The sequence below is a fragment of the Corvus brachyrhynchos genome, unplaced genomic scaffold, assembly GCF_000691975.1.
Source record: "Corvus brachyrhynchos isolate BGI_N302 unplaced genomic scaffold, ASM69197v1 scaffold14, whole genome shotgun sequence".
In the NCBI taxonomy this organism is placed as follows: domain Eukaryota; kingdom Metazoa; phylum Chordata; class Aves; order Passeriformes; family Corvidae; genus Corvus; species Corvus brachyrhynchos.
The window spans coordinates 6,607,473-6,624,583 of NW_008239110.1; the positions used below are offsets into that span (position 1 = coordinate 6,607,473).

Consider the following 17,111-nt stretch of genomic DNA (forward strand, 5'->3'; position numbering starts at 1 on the left):
GAATTTCTTGCAAGGAAATATGGAAAGTAAGGTTTTGAAGTACCTGCCCTTGAATCATCATAACATGCAGGATTAGAGCTGTAGCTGCATTTAGTTTCACCCAACTTTTTGAAGCTGGAGTTAAAATTGAAAATACATCTTAGTTCAAAACAGTAGAGTGTTGCAACCCAAAACTTAGTAAACTGATCAGGATTTAACTCCAGAATTTTAGGGATTTTAGGAACATTGCGCTAAACACTGTAGGTCATGCTGGCTTGCTTAGCTAAAGAGCCAGGGCTGTTCATGCCGGATTTACTCCATTGTACTCATTGCCTTCCTTCACTTCCCCCCACCTCTTTAAATTATGTCTCCATATAAGACCGATTAGTGTAAACTGCTGCTCATTGGGTTTAAGAGGAACAGTTTTCTTCAGCTCCTTCACACTGGTTTGAAAGGAAAAAAATACCAAACATTCTGCTTAATTAAGACTTAAAGAGGCGGTGCAAACTTTTGATGATTAATTGAAGCATGCTTTAGACTGATGCATATTTAGTTATTATAATGCGATAATTTTATCTTGTTATACAAACTACTCCCTTTGGGAACATGATTTAACACTGCAAACACTCTGTGTTTATTGCATTGTTCATTATGAAAAATACACAGGCTAAAAACCACAAGGAGATGTAACTGAACAGTATCTGTGTGGTGGGTGCAGGGAGTACTTCTTCCACCTGTAATGACACAACCCAGAGGCAGAAAAACACAATACTGTAACTCCCACAATATCTCTTCCTGTGAAGAGTTGAGAACTAGAAAAGTAGAGGCTGGAAATTTAGATCTTGTGCAGTACACAGAAAGAATTTGTCTTTCTATTACCTGGTCTAATTACAGAGGACAGCAATATGTATGTTCTGCTGAATGCCCTCCTGTTACTATTCAGCTGTGTCAGTCCCATCTCCTTTTTGTCTCACCTGTAAGAGTGCCCATGCTACCTGTCGTAAGTGTGACAGATCTGAGAACATGCTAAACACTTTGCAAAAGCAGGTCATAAAGTTGCAGGCCCAGATGGAGGGGAAAAAAAAAGCAGTTATTAAAGAGTATTTTCTTTCACTTCAAAATGATCTGTGCCAGGACTTGCAAATGATATTTTTGTACTTTACAAACATGTGTCAGCACGGCTATATGAGTTCTAAAAGTGATGGTGAATGATCTTCATCAGAAGAGCTGCTCCAGTGAGAGCTCACATGATGGATGTAGGCATGGTGTCAGGATGAGCTCATGTTACTTTAAGCAGATATGCTAAGCTAGACTACCAGCAAAAGTCTGACTATGAGCAAAGGAGAACATTGCCGATGTAATAAACTGGTATAATTATTGTGGAGAAGCTTTCTTAGTGCAGTTCTCATCAGGAAAAGATTAGAATAAAGATTGAAGACAGATAACCAGTCTTAAACTACTGGATTTGAAATTTCCTGCTTCCCTGTGATCTCTTAGCAGCAAGTTGTTCTAGCTGAGCACTCTAGGAACAGGGATTTGATACATTTTCCTGAAAGCAGGGCGGGAATCGGGTAAAATGATTTTCAAAGAATTTGGCCTTGAAAAACAAAAGCCTGTGAAAAAGTGAGAGGAATTTTATCTTGAATGGAATGCAAGATACAAATTTCTGGTTTCAGATTATTCCAATTTGTGTTTAGCAGATGATAGCACTTAAATCCCAAGAGTCTGTCTTTTCTTATTTCACACGGTCTTAGTGTTTTTAGACTACGTTATTGCTTCTCACTGCTCATAGAAATACATGAAGTACTACTTTCTGCTAATGTTGCAGTCCTCTTTTTTAGTTGCTAAGCTTAATACACTGTAACAGACATGCCTAATAGTTCTTTTCACAAGGTCTGCCCAGATCTCTACCACAACTGATATGAAGAAGGAAAGCACACAGTCAGGTTTGGACCTTTATCATTGTCCCCAGCTGTCATCCAGGCCTTAGGGCACAGCTCTGTACTCTCCCAGGTACCAAGCATGGGTTCCTTTCTCTGCTGTTCTTAGCTTCACTTGTAGCTGAAAGAAAGGATTTGATTTTAGACCAAGTTTTCCCTCCTGCTGGGCTGGACACAGTTCCTATTGATGGTCCATAGACGTGTGATACTGGATGTTTTCTATTTCACTTAATGAACTGCATTACAAAGAGATCATCAAAAATTGACTTGGGCAAATGTGCACCTGAGGGAGCAAAGATGACTTAAAAAGTGACGTATTAGTGTCCTATCCTAGGAAGTGTGTACTCTGAACCCCCTTCTGAAGTATTGCTACTTCCTGGCTGCTTCATGTGGTCATACTCAGTTAATCCTTTTGTAGCAGTGTTCCTGAGTCTATTAAATTGAAGAGGCATCTGGTTCTGTTATTGCTGTTACCATGAAATGAAAAGGTTTACATTGTTTGATGACTAGGGTGAGAAAGGAGTAGAATAGAGAAATAGTTGAAGTTCTTTGTATGTAGCTAGACTATTTCCCTCCCTTTCACCCTTTCTTCTTTCAGAATGATGACCATTTTGACTAAAATTGATGATGCCTCCTGGATATCACATATCAATTCCTGGAAGTGCATACAGTGGCTGGAAGTAGTAGTTTATAGACCATTCTGTGCTATTTTTTTGATCGTCATATCCATGGACCATAAGTGAAGCAATGCTGCTTCACAGGTTTCTCTGTGAGGCGATGGTGAAGCTCTGCTGGACAGGGCATGGCAAGACAGCAACTTGACACAGAAGGTCTCTCTCCTCTCCTCCCCTTGCCAGGATGTATCTTAGAGGAAGTCTTTGGTAGAAGGAGGTGGACTGAATCTGACTGTCCTGCATAACTACCTGCAGAAAAGTGGAGAAAAGTGAATAACATGGCTTTTCCATGTAAACAGCTGCTGCTGGGTGCCTGTGTAATTAAAAATGAACAATAGTGTGGATCTTTCTCATCATCCATGGGAGACAGTTCTTGTGAATCACTGAACAGGAACTGAATGACAGCTGAGGTGTTCCCCCTATCGAATCACTCATGAAAGCCCCTGAGAATCCCAGTGGCGCATCTCTGTGTTTCCTGTTAAAAACTGTGCCCCAGACAAGCCAACCTGCTTCAAAAAGAGGTACTTCAGTGCCTACTTTGCCAGTGAACTCTCTTTCAGCTCTGTAATATTCTTTTTTCATTTATGAGAGTTCCTCTCACCAGAAATGAAGGCGATTAGAAAGGTATCACTGGTAGATCTCCTCTTTTCCAGAGATAAAATACTTCTTATCAGTAGGGAAATATATGTTACTGTTATCTGAAACAAGAGTCTGCTGTCTGGTTCCTTTGATTCAGAGGATCTTCTGTTGTCCTGGTACATTCAAAGGGGCAGGTTCAGTCTGTAAGGCATTGGTTTATTATGGTGCAAAATTAGCTGAATCAGGGTGCTTTTGTAAAAGGTAAGTACTTCAAATGGCTCAGGATAAGAATGGGGGGAAGAGCTCTAGGTCTGTGCTGGAGTAGTTGGCATCCTGGACAAGACCAGCCTGCAGAGAAAGCTGTGACAATCCCATGCAAAACCAGCATAGCAGAACCCTGTGTGCCTGACTTATGTTACAGCCAGCTCAGGGCAGGCTTTTTGACCCTATAGATGGCTAGTGATAATTTTGGCCAAATTGTTTTGATTTCCCTTCATGTTCAGTATATCAAGGCGCTTATGATACTGGCAAATCCCACTGTAAAGGGTAAGTGGTACAATACATTAAACACAAATCTGTGCCATAACGTGGCCTTAAATATAGGTTTAAAGGTAGGCAGTCTGATTAAAACTAAAAGGTCATTATTTTACGTTGTAGAATTTCATTTGTAGCTGTAAATCATAATACAATTTGTGGAAGGAAAAAAAGTTGTTAAACTGGCAATATTTATTCCAATAAGGTGAGTAAAATGCAGCACGTAGTTCTGAGTTATGATACTCAGGGAAAGGAGCCAAATCACTCTGCTAAAAATTAGTTTGCCAATAATTTTACAGAATGATGACAGCGTAGCTTCAAAAACAAATCCTTTATAGGGAAATAGGATGGCTGCATGACAGAATCTCTAAGCTATGAATTCTCCACAGCTCATGGACCAGGAACTGCTTTAACAATTAGTCTCCAGGGATATTTTTTCCCAGAAGTTAGACAATGGCTGCTGTCTGTAACTGAAAGGTCATCCAGTATCATAAACTGGACATAAGAACGGAAGAATTCTGAGTTTTAAAAAAGTCAGATTCCTGCTAACTTCTTGACTTGATCTGTTTAGTAGACTAAACTATTCACTGCTGTTGTCTGTGAAGCTAAGGTGGGAATGATGACCACACAAGGATATTGCTGCACATTAGTAAATAAGCTCTGGTGTCTTTTTATATGGCAGAAGGCACACATGCCACATTTGTAACACACGTTAGAGAAGAGCTCAAAAGAGGCTTGGGAACTCTGCCTGAATTAAAATTTGACCAATGAGCATAATGACTGAAAAGTAATCTGGCAGATTTTGCCACAGTGCTGCATCTTCTGCCTTGCTCAAGTTTGTGTTTCTGTGACTGCTGAATTCACACAGAAGCTCCCTGTTTTGTATGCTAGTCATTATTTCAAAATAATGCAGAAAAGGGATGTTTTATGTTCCTTCTTATTTAGAAGAGGGTTCGTGTTAGAGACCTGCCTTGGTGCAGCACCTTCTGGCTGTGTTTTATCGCCAGCTTGCTGAGCAGAGCATCTCAGGGACTCACTACAGCAGACTGTAAGTAACAAGCACAAAGCAGCAATACCCACTAAACCTTCAATCTTGGTTACTCATTTAATAAAGATTTGTGTGCTCTTAAGCGTGCTAAAAAAGTTCTCGAGATTTCCAGAGATTTTCAGCAGTGCACCATTTTTGAAGCTAATCATCTTTTCCAGCCATTTTAGAAGCTTTGCCAGTCTGCTGAGTCTGGCTGGCACAGGTCATTGGCTGCCTGAGGATGAAGCTGGTGATCACAGGCAGGCACAGTTCTGCCCTCTGACAGTGAGGGAGTTAGAAATGAGACGAGCTGCTGCTGTTTGTATCTAAGAGTAAGTGTGCAGATGTCTGAGGAAGGTGTTTGCATCTCATGTAAACATTGTTCTTATATTTTTGTTGTAGAAGATGATGTGTCAAATGTACAAATAATGTGTGCCTGGTGCCAGAAAGTTGGAATCAAGCGCTATTCCCTGAGTATGGGAAGTGAAGTGAAATGCTTCTGCAGCGAGAAGTGCTTTGCAGCTTGCCGAAGAGCATATTTCAAGAGAAACAAGGTAAGAGAAATAAGGAAAGATGTAACCTACATAGACATGGCTTTAATCAGGCTCAGCCTGAGTCTCATTTAGCATCTAATAGAAACTCTTTTCTTTTGTTTTCTCTGTTTCACCTAGTCCCTCCACTTTCCATCTGTATTGTCTGTTGGACTGTCAGCCCTTTACTAACCTTCTTTCTTCCAGTTTCTCTCAGCTTGATGCTTGGGTTTTGTGAGAGTCAGGGAATTTAAATACTAATAAGCATTAACGTAAGACTCCAAATTTGGCCTTAGAGTGTCAGGAACTTCGTACATATACACAACTAAGAGGAAGTATCAAAGAAATAGAGAAAGGTTGTGTAGGGCGGTGCCACCAAGTCCCATGGCATTGGGATCATGGCCAGTGGGTAAATGCTTTTAGGGCCTAAGTCTCAGTCCCATCACAATGGTGGATATCTTTTCACTGCTGCTAGTGAGCTCTAGTTTCATTCTTTACAAGTGTATCATTTTTAATAAATTATCATTGCTACAAAATTCAGACACTATGCAGTTTTTGGGTTGGGGCAAGCAATGTTAGAACATCTAGAGTAATGTGAAAACCCCTCCTACTCAATTTAAATTTAAGTCCATCTAAAATTAGAAAGCAATCCTAATATTGAATGTCTACAAAAATTGCTGTAATCACTGAAGCACAGTGCCTGAAAATGCCCTCTAGGTTACTTCAGCATCTGTTCTCTGCAGCAGAATTTGTAACATGTCACTTAAAGAAAAATAGACAAGAAACACTTCAAATTTTTAGTTGTTAAAAAAGTAGCTGTGTCCTTTTGTGCTTAATAGTGTGAGTCTTTGGGTAGATTTATTGTCTTAGAAATGTTTACCGTTCTTGAAACCCTTTTCATTTTGGTTTCCTAAATGATGCCATTTACCCTCATGCTTCAGAACATTCCAAGCCTGTCAAGTTCAAACTGACTTCAGGTCTCTAAATCTGGTCTTTTACATCTGTCATAATAACAAATAAGTACATATGGATTCTAGACTCAAGATGTAATGTTACAGCAAATTAACCTCCTTTATAAATTTGGGTCACATCATCCTGCCAAAAAGAAAAAAAAAAAAAGCCTGAAGAATTAGGTTGCAAAAATCAGTAGAGTGGAATATTAGTGGCAGTCTTGGAGAATCAAGCTCATAGTGTCTACTGGAGCAGATAAGCAAGTAAAAGTCACATGAGTCTTCTGTGAAGAGTGTTGTTTACGTTCTTTTTATCTAGAAGAAGTGTAGAGAAGGGAAATACATGCTCCTTAGATGCTCCTCATTTGAAAATAAATTTGCATGGATGTATGTGCATGTGTACATGTGCACATTTATGCACCTGCAGTTCAGTGTGCCTTACAAAGTGGATGGCACAGTCCAGACACTCTGGGCTGACAGGATACAGATCTCTGTCAGCTGATGCTCCTGTGACTTCCAGTCACAAATTTACGTGGATAAGATACTTCATAGTAATGGAGGCATTGTCAGTGATCCTGGTTAGGTGGTCCTGTGTGTCCAGAACTGATGAGTACATGATAATTTGGGAAACCTTGGAGAGGCAGATGAAAGAACTTGCTGTATTCTTTTTCACCTACAGCTTAGATCCTGAAACAGGAGGTTTAGATCCCCAGTATATGAAAATAAATGCATGTTACCATAACTCATAGGCATACTTCAACCTTCTAGTAACCCATTAGTAGCAGGATTCAGTAACAGTTTATGACCATGAATTCAATCAGTGAGGCAGTATAGCAAAAGGTTCCCTTTCACCTGACTTACTATTTATTACCCTTGTGCTTTATTGGAGGCTTTTTTGTCCTTGTATTATGAGAAAGGATGAATTAGAGCTTCACATTTTCTTTGGTTTCCTTTCCTACATCTCTGTTAACTTCTTCTGGAAGATGTTGAATATTTCCATCCAGAAAGATCTCTGTAATCATTAATTTGTATGTGTGTGTGTAAATATATATACATACATACACACACATATACACACTACAATAGATGTTCCTAATATTTTCATATACCAGCATATCCCAGTGAAATGTCCTATTATTCACTAAAGAGGTTTCAAACTAACAAAATGTCATATGGGAGGACTTGGCAAAACATGGTGAGAAAACATTATCGATAACATGTTGATTGGCTCTGCTTCAAAGTTAAGCCAGTGAGTTAAATTTTCTTTCTCTTTGGACCTGTGGAGCCTGGAATTTCACAGGATCTGACAGAGCAGGGGAAATCAGTAGCTGCCTGTGTGTTTATGGCATTAGATGATCAGAGGATAGAATATTTAGGAAGTGCTGCTGTTAAATTAAGACAGGCACAGTAGAACTCAGCAGACCCTCATGCTTCTTGTTTTGCACTTCACCTGTTAGTAACGGAGTGGGATCTTGAGGAATAAGATCAAAAAGAACCAGGCTGCAATAGTTTCAGATTTAACTGCTGACCTTTGCTCTGTTACGGCTATTCCAGCAGCGTACCTGTCTTTTCCATGAGTCTAATGCTTATTTATGTGTTTTAAGGAGTTATGCCACTCTACACTTTCTCATTTTTCAAACAGAAGAGCAAAACAGTCACGTTTCACCTGCCTTATGCATGTTTTAAACAGTGGATCTCTGCCACAATATAGTGTTGTATTACATTAAATATGTACAGCTGCTGCGTTTCTGGGAGCTGATAGGACTTTGTGGTCACTTTATTTAAAGCTTGAATTTCCTAATGGATCACGTTAAGCAGTCTTCCCTCCCTCCCCTAGATAAGAAGTGCTGTAATAAGTGCTTGCCTCAAATGATAGGACTGTTCAAGTAGCAAAGAATTAGTCATCATTAATGCCTCAAAACAGCACTAAGTAGTGCTGTGAATTACCCATCCCTGAATGACAGTTGCTGAGTTCAGAATGAGAACTTTTGTAATCATCCTAATAAAAAAATCTTTTCCCATGCACAGGGCAAATGCACACTGCAGTGCTGCATGCCACAGATTCTCAGCTGGGAGAAGGCTTGACATGAGCCTACAATGAAGTGCCCTGAAAGTGCTCCAGAAAGCCCCAGGTCAGCTGGGCACTGGCTGCTCCTGACTTCTAACTCCTTCCCAGCCCTCTCCTGCGCTAGGTTTGGCAAGAGTAGCAGCACACTGGAATAAGCTAGTACCTTCCTGGCCTTGGGAGCTTTTGAACCCAAGCAGTGAAGTCAGAGGTGCCCGTCAGGCTTTCCTGCCTTTTGTCCTGCTGGAGTCGTGTCTGTTTGTGTTCCAGAAGCTGTGCTCCTGTATCCTCTGCATCCATACATAGCCAGGGTTGTCAGGGAGCTTCGTGCCTGGAACGGGAAGTTTGTAAGGAAAAAGACTGGTGCAACCTTAAGTTGCTTTTCTCATAAGAAATGCAAATTTTGCTCCAGGTATTTTGAAGTCATGACCATATAAAATTATATCAGCCAGCAGCCATGCCTTGCAACAATAGAAATATATATGTTTTGAAATTATGTATGTTTTGAAATTATAAAGGCTCTCCCAAAAGAGTAAGTTTATCTAAATTATCAGAGAAAAATGAACAAAAAGTTGAGGCTTTTGCCCCATTAAGCAAAACCCAAAGTATTTAGACAAGATCCAATTTAGAAAGAAACCTAAAAATACCAGCACTGCCACCCCCAAACAAAAATAATCCGAATCTGCATTCCTGTTCCTGTTTTGTCAGTTTGCTGAGTCAAATACACATAACAAATCCTGTATAGCAACAACATGTTGTGTATAATAATATTGATTAAAAGGAACCATTGCAGGAAAAGTGAGCATTTGGTACTAACGTTTGTAACTGAAGAGATAAGATTTGGATGCTGCCTTCTTAGATTTAATTTCGTAGGCCAACTAATACAAAGTTAAGTACCAAAGAGTCATGTAAGGGCAAAAAGCACTAGACCACCAAGTTTCAGGATATGAAATTTAAAGGGAATGGCTGGACTCACACTTGGATCCAGTGAGTCTGAAGCCTGAAATGATTAATTTTGAAATTAAGTTGTTTGACTCAATGGGTCAGAAAACAAATTTATTATGACCAAATAGCCAAACGCATAGTTAGGACTGACTTCACAGAGGTTATAAACTCTGTTCACAGATATATTAAAGAATAATTTACTTGATTTGACTAAGGTTTTGGAGACATAGTGACTGCAAGGTTCTCAGGCAGTATTTTATACTTGACCTTGTCCCTGTTTTGCACTGCCTCCCAATTAGGAAGAAAGATAGATGTTTTTGTTTACAGTGCAGTCCAATTTCATTCATACTAATAAACAAAAAGGCATAAATCAAAAAGTAAAAGTCAACCACTCTTTAGCACCATGAAGATGTAAACAAGGATGACTCTTTTCTCCCTGTATAGTGATGGGCAACACTGTGTGTTGGTAGTGCAGACAGGGAGTGTGGTTTAGGGTGCTTTATCTCATCTGTGTGGCAAAAATGAATGTGAACTATCAAATGGAGCTGTAAGAAGTCATACACATTTATTTAGTCCTGAGTTCTATTGCATTAGATGACTCCTCACATTTTTAAGCTATATTTAAAGATGATAAAGAGCATGCAACATCCTAAAGCTTTAGCGCTCCTGCCTGCATAATTTTTTTGGTTAATTAATATCGATCACTAAGTGATAATATGAACATTTATATACAAACACGTACTATAAACTAGTAGTAAACAGCAGCTATCATTCCCCAGAATTATTACTGAGGATTGTCAGAGAAAGTTTTCTTGATTTCAAGCCTAATTGTGCGGCCTAACAGCACATGAGAGATATTTAACAATCTCACTGTTAAGTCAATGAGTAATGGCAAAAAAAGCACTACTTTCATCTCTTTCTTATGCATCTACAAAATTTAATTAGTAAAATGATCATTACTCATTGAAATTCGGAAAATTGCTTAAAGCAACTTGATGCAAATAATGCTCTGACCCCAAAAAAAAAAAAAAAAAAGCTTAGCTATTCCTTTAGATTCCCTTTCCATAGTACATTCTGAAACACATGGGGCTCTGAATAGAAAATCTATTTCTCCTAGATTTAACTTGCATTAATCAGGTGTTCAGAAAGGTCAGTGCAGAGCAGGTGTCCCACCTTTTTTGCACGCAGTTGCATCCATATTTGGTTCTGTGGAGCTGTAGTCAAAAGCAGGATTTAATAAATGGTTCACGAAGTTGCTTCTGCTGCTGTGGGTTTGCGTAGAACGTGCGTGCGTGTATTTGTGTGTGCACATCTGCCTGTGTGCGTGCATGTATTTGCCACAGCAGCCAATTAAAAAGGTTTCTTGCAAATGCTTGAAGGTAGAGGGGGAAAAGACAACGTATCTCCATAGCTGTGATTGCTTTGTTGAGATATAAATGAGCGCTGATGAGTGAATGCAGATGAGACGCTGAGTCTGCAGAGGAAACAGCTCAAGCTTGGGGCACAATTGCAAACTTCTTTGAGGAACTGGCTGGAGAAGGAGGGATAAGGAAAATAACCTCATTCAGGAGATGCTTTTAAAGTTTGTGGAGGGTTGAAGGCCACAGATAGTGACCAAGAATCTGGAACAGAGACTGAAATATTAAGAAAGTCCTGAGCTGTGAAGGAAATGTGTGGCATTGGTTAGAAAGAAGATTGGCATCATTGTCTTGCTGTCATTAGCTGGCCTTGTTACTTACAGGATGCTAAACCCAGAGATCTCATCGAACTGCTTCCCCAAACCAGAGCTAGGATCTTTCATGATTAGAAGAGGCAAATGAAATTCCAAATTAACCTACTGAGGCCATCAGTCAGAATATCTTGCTGCTCACCCACGGCAAAGCAAAATGTATTGCCATTGCTAACAATGAAATGGACAACAGCACCTGACTGATGCCACCAGTGACTTAATGAAGGGATCTGGCAAGCCCAGTGTGCTTGTCAGTTTGCAAACTCAATGGACATTTTAATGTCCATCTGCTGCCATTTAATACCATAAATTTGAATCAAATTCCCATTGTCTGAATTACTAGCAGGTATCCAATCCAATTAAAAGGCGTGTTCACTTTTAATTTTAACCACCGTGTCACATTACATCAGTCGTGTTGCATTCTGGCTGCTTGGGTTGTATCAAGATGAATATGCTAATTACAGCTGCCTCTTGAGGGGCAGGCATTTGATTCAAACAAAGCGACCGGTTTATGCGAGGTGTCCTCACATCAGTTCTGGACAGCTTCAACGGTTGCGCTTTTCCTTTTTCCCAGAAGCAGGTTTTGTTTGCATACAGATGGTACAACAAAAAACCACTAATGGTGTTAGGACTTGACTGGAAATGCTTTTAAGTCTTTTGCACACTGGGTGAATGCAGTTTAGAGCAATGATTTGGATTTAAATAGATGTTCTGACACCTTGGTATTGGAGAAGTGAAAAAAGTTGCTACCTGCAGAGTGACTGAGGGAGAAACATGGCCAGTGGCCATTTTTCTGGAGGTTACTAAGAAGCTTTACTGAGGTCTTAAATCACTTAGGATGAATTTTTGAAGGGGAGAGGACACTAGAGGATAAACAGACATTTTGCCCCTTTAAAAAGTTTGGCAAGATAGACTTCATGGTCTGCATCCAGGACATTTTTACATCACCAAGGGGTTTTTGATTAAAGAATTTAAATGAATAACAATGATGCATTCAGAAAATGAGCAGATATAATACACACTGGTGCTTATTTTACCTCTGAACCCCTTTGGCTCCAACCTATGTGAGCTAGCCAATTGCTCAAAAAAATACTGCTTTCCTCTGTTTCATGTCTCAGCTCAGGTTGCCTTAGATTAACCTTGGCTTTGTATGAAATTAGGCACCTTCCAGCTTTGTTTTCACATGCTCAACAGAGAATGAGCATCAAGAACAATCTTTATTCTGACAAAAGCTTAGGGTAGATCTTTCAAAGTGAATCTAGTTTGCACAGACTGTATTTGGTGCCACTCTTCCCTTTCCTAATGAACACATCAATCATTAATACTAATATGAGCTGGGCAAATAAAGAAATGCATATTAAATGTTTGTTCAAAAATATCATGACATTTGAATAAATTATTGCCTTAATGCATCTGTTCATTTATCAGTCAGCTCATTAACTTAGGGAAATATTGAAAAGGAGGTTGAATATTTTTTTCACTCTATATATTTTTATTTGAAAACCAAAATTAAGCAAATATGGTTTTCAAAAATGTGTTTGGATTAGGAACAATGTTGTGAGCAATACAATTTGTACACACTTCTAAAAGCGTGTGTGGAATACAGAAATTGGAATTAACAGTGTAGGTTAATGGGGCAAAATTCTGCCCAGGCAGGATAACAGAGTGGGCAGCAGTAGAAAACCTGAGGGGCCCAGCTGAAGGTGGAAGGTAATTTCTAGTCCTGAGGTGTCTCAGGAGCTGACATTGCTGTCACATTTTGCAAGTGGTGAAGTAATTTGTGCCGGTGAGGCAGCAGTTCAGTGGTGTTGCGACATTTCTTGTCAGCTGACAGTCTGTGTTTAATCACTCTATTACTCTCCCAACGTGGCGACTTTCCTCTCCAGCAGCCATAGAAATCTTACAATAAATTCAAGGATGAAACTGAGTCAGACCAAGGGAGTAAATCACATTGTCTATCTTTTTGGCCCCTTCTAGCCAGGAAAGTTTCATCCCTTTTAGGTTTGTTTGGAAACGTCTGCTGGTTTATGGGAAGACTGAAGAAACCCTTACACCCATTAACCTTGAGTCTGGCCTTGTGAGTTTAAATGAGGCTAGGAGAGGCCAAATGGATATAACTCATAATCTGCCGGATGAACAGGAAAATGTACTACTGGGGATTGTTAGTTGAAGTCAGTTTCTTGCCATAAATCAAGCTGTGCTCACTGTGCAAGTGTTAAACTTGATGGAAGAATGAGGTGGGTTTTATAGAGCAAAAGTCTGAAAATGTAAAATGTCTTTCCTCTAGAAAATCGTTTCTCCAATAATATTTGATCACTTGGCGACCAGATAAATTCAGTGACCAGCTGTGTTCTGTCAAAAACCCAAGCATTTACAACTCACCCATTTGAATTTAAATTGAAAGTAAGCATGTATTGTGAGTTGTCAGACTTGATGCAATTTTGTATCTAAAATAAATGTAGTCATCTGTTTCATAATATTTAGAAACAGTCATAAAGTATTTGATGGGTTTGGGGGTGGGGAGCGTGTGTGTGCATATGTGCGTCTTCAGTTGTGTTTGGTCTATTTACTCTCCAGCCTAAGAAGCAGGAGGCCAGAGCCTGCCTCTGTCACACAGAGGGGCTGGTGCAGATGCTCAGGCGGGAACCAGTCCTTTGTCTGGCACACGTGGGACGAGGGGGAGATGTGGCTGTGTTGCTGTCCATTTACTTCAGAAGCAGAGCATCTCTCTGGCCCTTCTCTGGGCCTTGTGAGGGAAAGGGTCTTTAGTGGGGCATAGTAGCATGGTGCAACCTTCCAACCGTAGAGGACTTGGCAACTCCATTAGACTGGCCGAATCCAGAAATTTTCCTCTTACCACATAGATGGATATAGCACTGCAGTGTCCTGTGTATGCCTGTGGCCCTTCTTTCCCTTGAAATTCGGAGTCTCAAATTAAAAGGGAAACCTGTTGAGTTAGAAATCAAACAGCAACTTGGTCTCAATAGCTCTTATTTTTAATTTAGCCCCCAGGCTTTCACTGTTGTGGTGCACGGTGCTACTAAAAAGTAGGTGGAAGAGAGCTCCTAGAACTAAATTACAAGTCTTAGAAGATTAATCTAGAGAATAAAACAGTGCACCAACATTTAAATATTTATGGGGAGAGATGTTGGAATCATTTCATTGTGTAGTATTAATAATCGACTTTGGCTATTGTTGAATGGTTCAGTCTCATGCCTCTGTTTGCAGAAGCAATTTATTGATATCAATGCCTTGATAAGGCAACTTCCCATGAGTTTTGACTAATACACAACCATTAAAGAACAAGTAGCTGTACTCCTGACTTCAGTGTGCGAAGATGGTAACTTCATCCTAAAGAAGGACCAGGAGCTCTGAAAGAGGATGTTCTAAAATACCGAGGAAAAGGGTTAAGCAAGAGAAAGTTTAAAAAGGGGGAAAAAAAGAAGCATTGAATCACTCTGGAGGCTATTTAAGAACACCATATTAGATGCACAGATGGTATGTATACCTCTGAGCAAGGAAAAAGTAGAAAGGGGAGAGTAAATCTGGCATAGTTAAGTGAAGAAGTGCATAAGCTTAAAGGGACACTGTCAACTTAAAAATCACACTTTTACTGGAAAATTTGTTACCTACTACTGTTACAAACAACACCTATGATTACTGTAACTGAAAGATGAGACAAAAAACTCCCTCTGCTTTTTGGTGTACTTCCTTTGGGCCTGATCCAGATTCCATTTGCATCAGTGGGTGACATCCCACTGCTTGTAATTAGCTTTAGATCAGGCCCTGTGCATATTTGCCCTGTACATTGTGTACATGCAATTCAATTATTTTGCATCTGCTCTGTTTTCCTATTGTTTCTGTGGTTTTTCACACAGCAAGAGAGGAAAAAACAACTTTTTTCCAAATTTTAAGTGTGGTTGTTAAATGATGGAAATGCCAACAGAGTCCTAGGCATACATGGATCTAGGCAGAAATACCAAATGTTTTGCCTTTTTAAGACAGAACATTTCCTTCAAAAAATTTGAAGACACAATCAATCAGTTATAACTAAAGGTTCCTGAGATGAAGTGCAGAAATTGTCTGAAAGATGCAGGTACCAGGCACTGTAGGAAGTATAGAAAAAGTGGCTCTGTAGAAAACAAGAAGCCACCTGTAAGTCCCCTGTGCCTGTAGGCCATCCAGCCATGGCTCTGACCTCTTCTGAAAAAGTGGAACAGCAGAGAAACTAAATTAAATTTCCCGTGTCCGTCTTCACCGCAGAAGATGGTGAGGAAATTCCTGTCCCAAGGACACTATCTGCAGGAAATCAGAGTGTGGCCTTATAACAGAAATTGAAGTCTCTTAGGACGAAGTTATGGAGCAACTTCAGCTACTCCAGAGCAGTAAATCACCAGGAGCAGATGGTACTCAGCTGAGTGTTCCTAAGGAAATAAAAGTGTGAAGCAGCAGAGATATTGACAAGGATCTGCAATATATCATTAAAACCAGCAACTGTTCCTGAGAATTTGGAAGTCTTTTGTGTGGTGCTTAAAAAAAAAAAAAAAAGAAAAGAAAAAGAAAGAAAAGGCAACATAAGAAGGTTGCTTTCTTCTTCAGCATAGGAAGTGAGAGTTCCTAAATAATTTTTATTTAACTTGCTTAACAGCAGAGTAAGGTAACTTCAGTTAGGCATGACCTGGCAGGTAGTAACACTGTAAAGAACAGCTGGGATATAATTTTTATACATAACAGCTTTTAGACAGAGATATTTAGGTAGTTACTTGGACTCAAGATCATGTTTGCTGGATAAGATTAGTTGGTTTTGATGTGTTGTTTGATATCTATGGATAGTTTGATGCCCTCCACAGAAGCAGTGAATGCATTTTGGCATGGCAGCATTCCTCAGTCCACGTTTTCATAGGAAGCTGGACATTTAAATAAGAAACTGATTGCATTGCAAAGGACCCAAGTTTACTGCCCACGGAAAAATTACTTTATAATGTTGAGGAATGTTTTTATATGTTCTATACAAATTTTTAATTCAATTTGCTTGAGAAAAACTAATTGTTTTTTAGAAAAAAGTTGAGTTTTCCAACAAAAAGCAGATATTCAATGCACAAACTCACTCAACCACATCCCCATTTTCTGCAGTTATACCAAATGGGCAAGGAATAACAGAGGAGTACAGAGGTTTTGCCTAGCAAACACGGCTAGTATGTACACACGCACAGAAATCAGCTGAGGAAGGCAAATTAGAAGTTCTAATGGATTTGAAATTTAGTAAAGCACTTGAAATGGCATCTCATGAAATCTTACCCTCAGATTAATTCAAATTACTTTGGATATGAACACTGTCAAGTGGCCTGAAAACAGGCTCAAGGAATAAAGTAAAGGGTGGTGATAAAGAGCAGCATATCAGGTTGTGGATAGAGATGTGCCAGAGGGACTTTAGTGAGGTTGGTCTTGTTTCATGTTTCATTAATGATCTCCAGGAGAGAACAGAGAACAAGTTCACAAACTCTGCAGCTGATACTGAGCTAGGAGGAGTTGCAGATACCAGACAGGACACAAAATAATTCTCTGGAGGAATTAGAAATAATGAAAAAACCCAACTTCTACTTTTACAAAAGTGAGTTAGTATGTCTAAGGGGGACAAAAAAACAGCCAAAAGAAAATATCTTAGGGGAATGAGTGAAGGTAGGCAACAGCCTAAAGCTGAGGATAGGAGAGGGGCAATAAGTTGGATGATGCAGATGTAAGGGTAGTTAAATGGACAAGGGTCTGGGGTGGTGGAGTGTTGAGGAGTATAGTTGGGGGGTTGCTGTGATATGGATAGAGCAAGGAGTGGCAAGATTTGGAGAGAGTTTGGATATGCAGAGGTCAGTGATCAGAAGAATCAAAGATGATTTAGGGAATACGAAAATGTTAAGCCTGTGGAGAAGGAGGAGAGGGCTGAACCAGAGGTTCATCTTTTGCAATTTTGATGTATAATACTTTGAGGTGTTAACACTTGTAACTGGGGCCTGAAATGAGCTGCTTTGCTTGGGACTGACTAAGCTGGGACAAGCAAACATGTGTAAACACTGAAGCTGGCACTGGCAGAGGGAATGCTTACACCCTCCTCTGTGTACTTTCTGTCTCCTGCAGAAATGAAAGGAAAGAATATTCAGATTCAGC

At 39.7% G+C, this 17,111-nt stretch overlaps 1 protein-coding gene across 2 annotated transcripts in view; it reads left to right on the plus strand.

Moving 5' to 3' along the window:
* SOBP (sine oculis binding protein homolog) overlaps positions 1-17,111 on the plus strand; it is a 112,806-nt gene that overhangs the window by 18,691 nt on the left and 77,004 nt on the right. For both annotated transcript variants that reach the window (XM_008637755.2, XM_017739604.1), the window contains exon 4: positions 5,136-5,287. In XM_008637755.2, the coding sequence (XP_008635977.1) occupies positions 5,136-5,287 (152 nt within the window). The remainder of the gene's footprint in view (positions 1-5,135; positions 5,288-17,111) is intronic.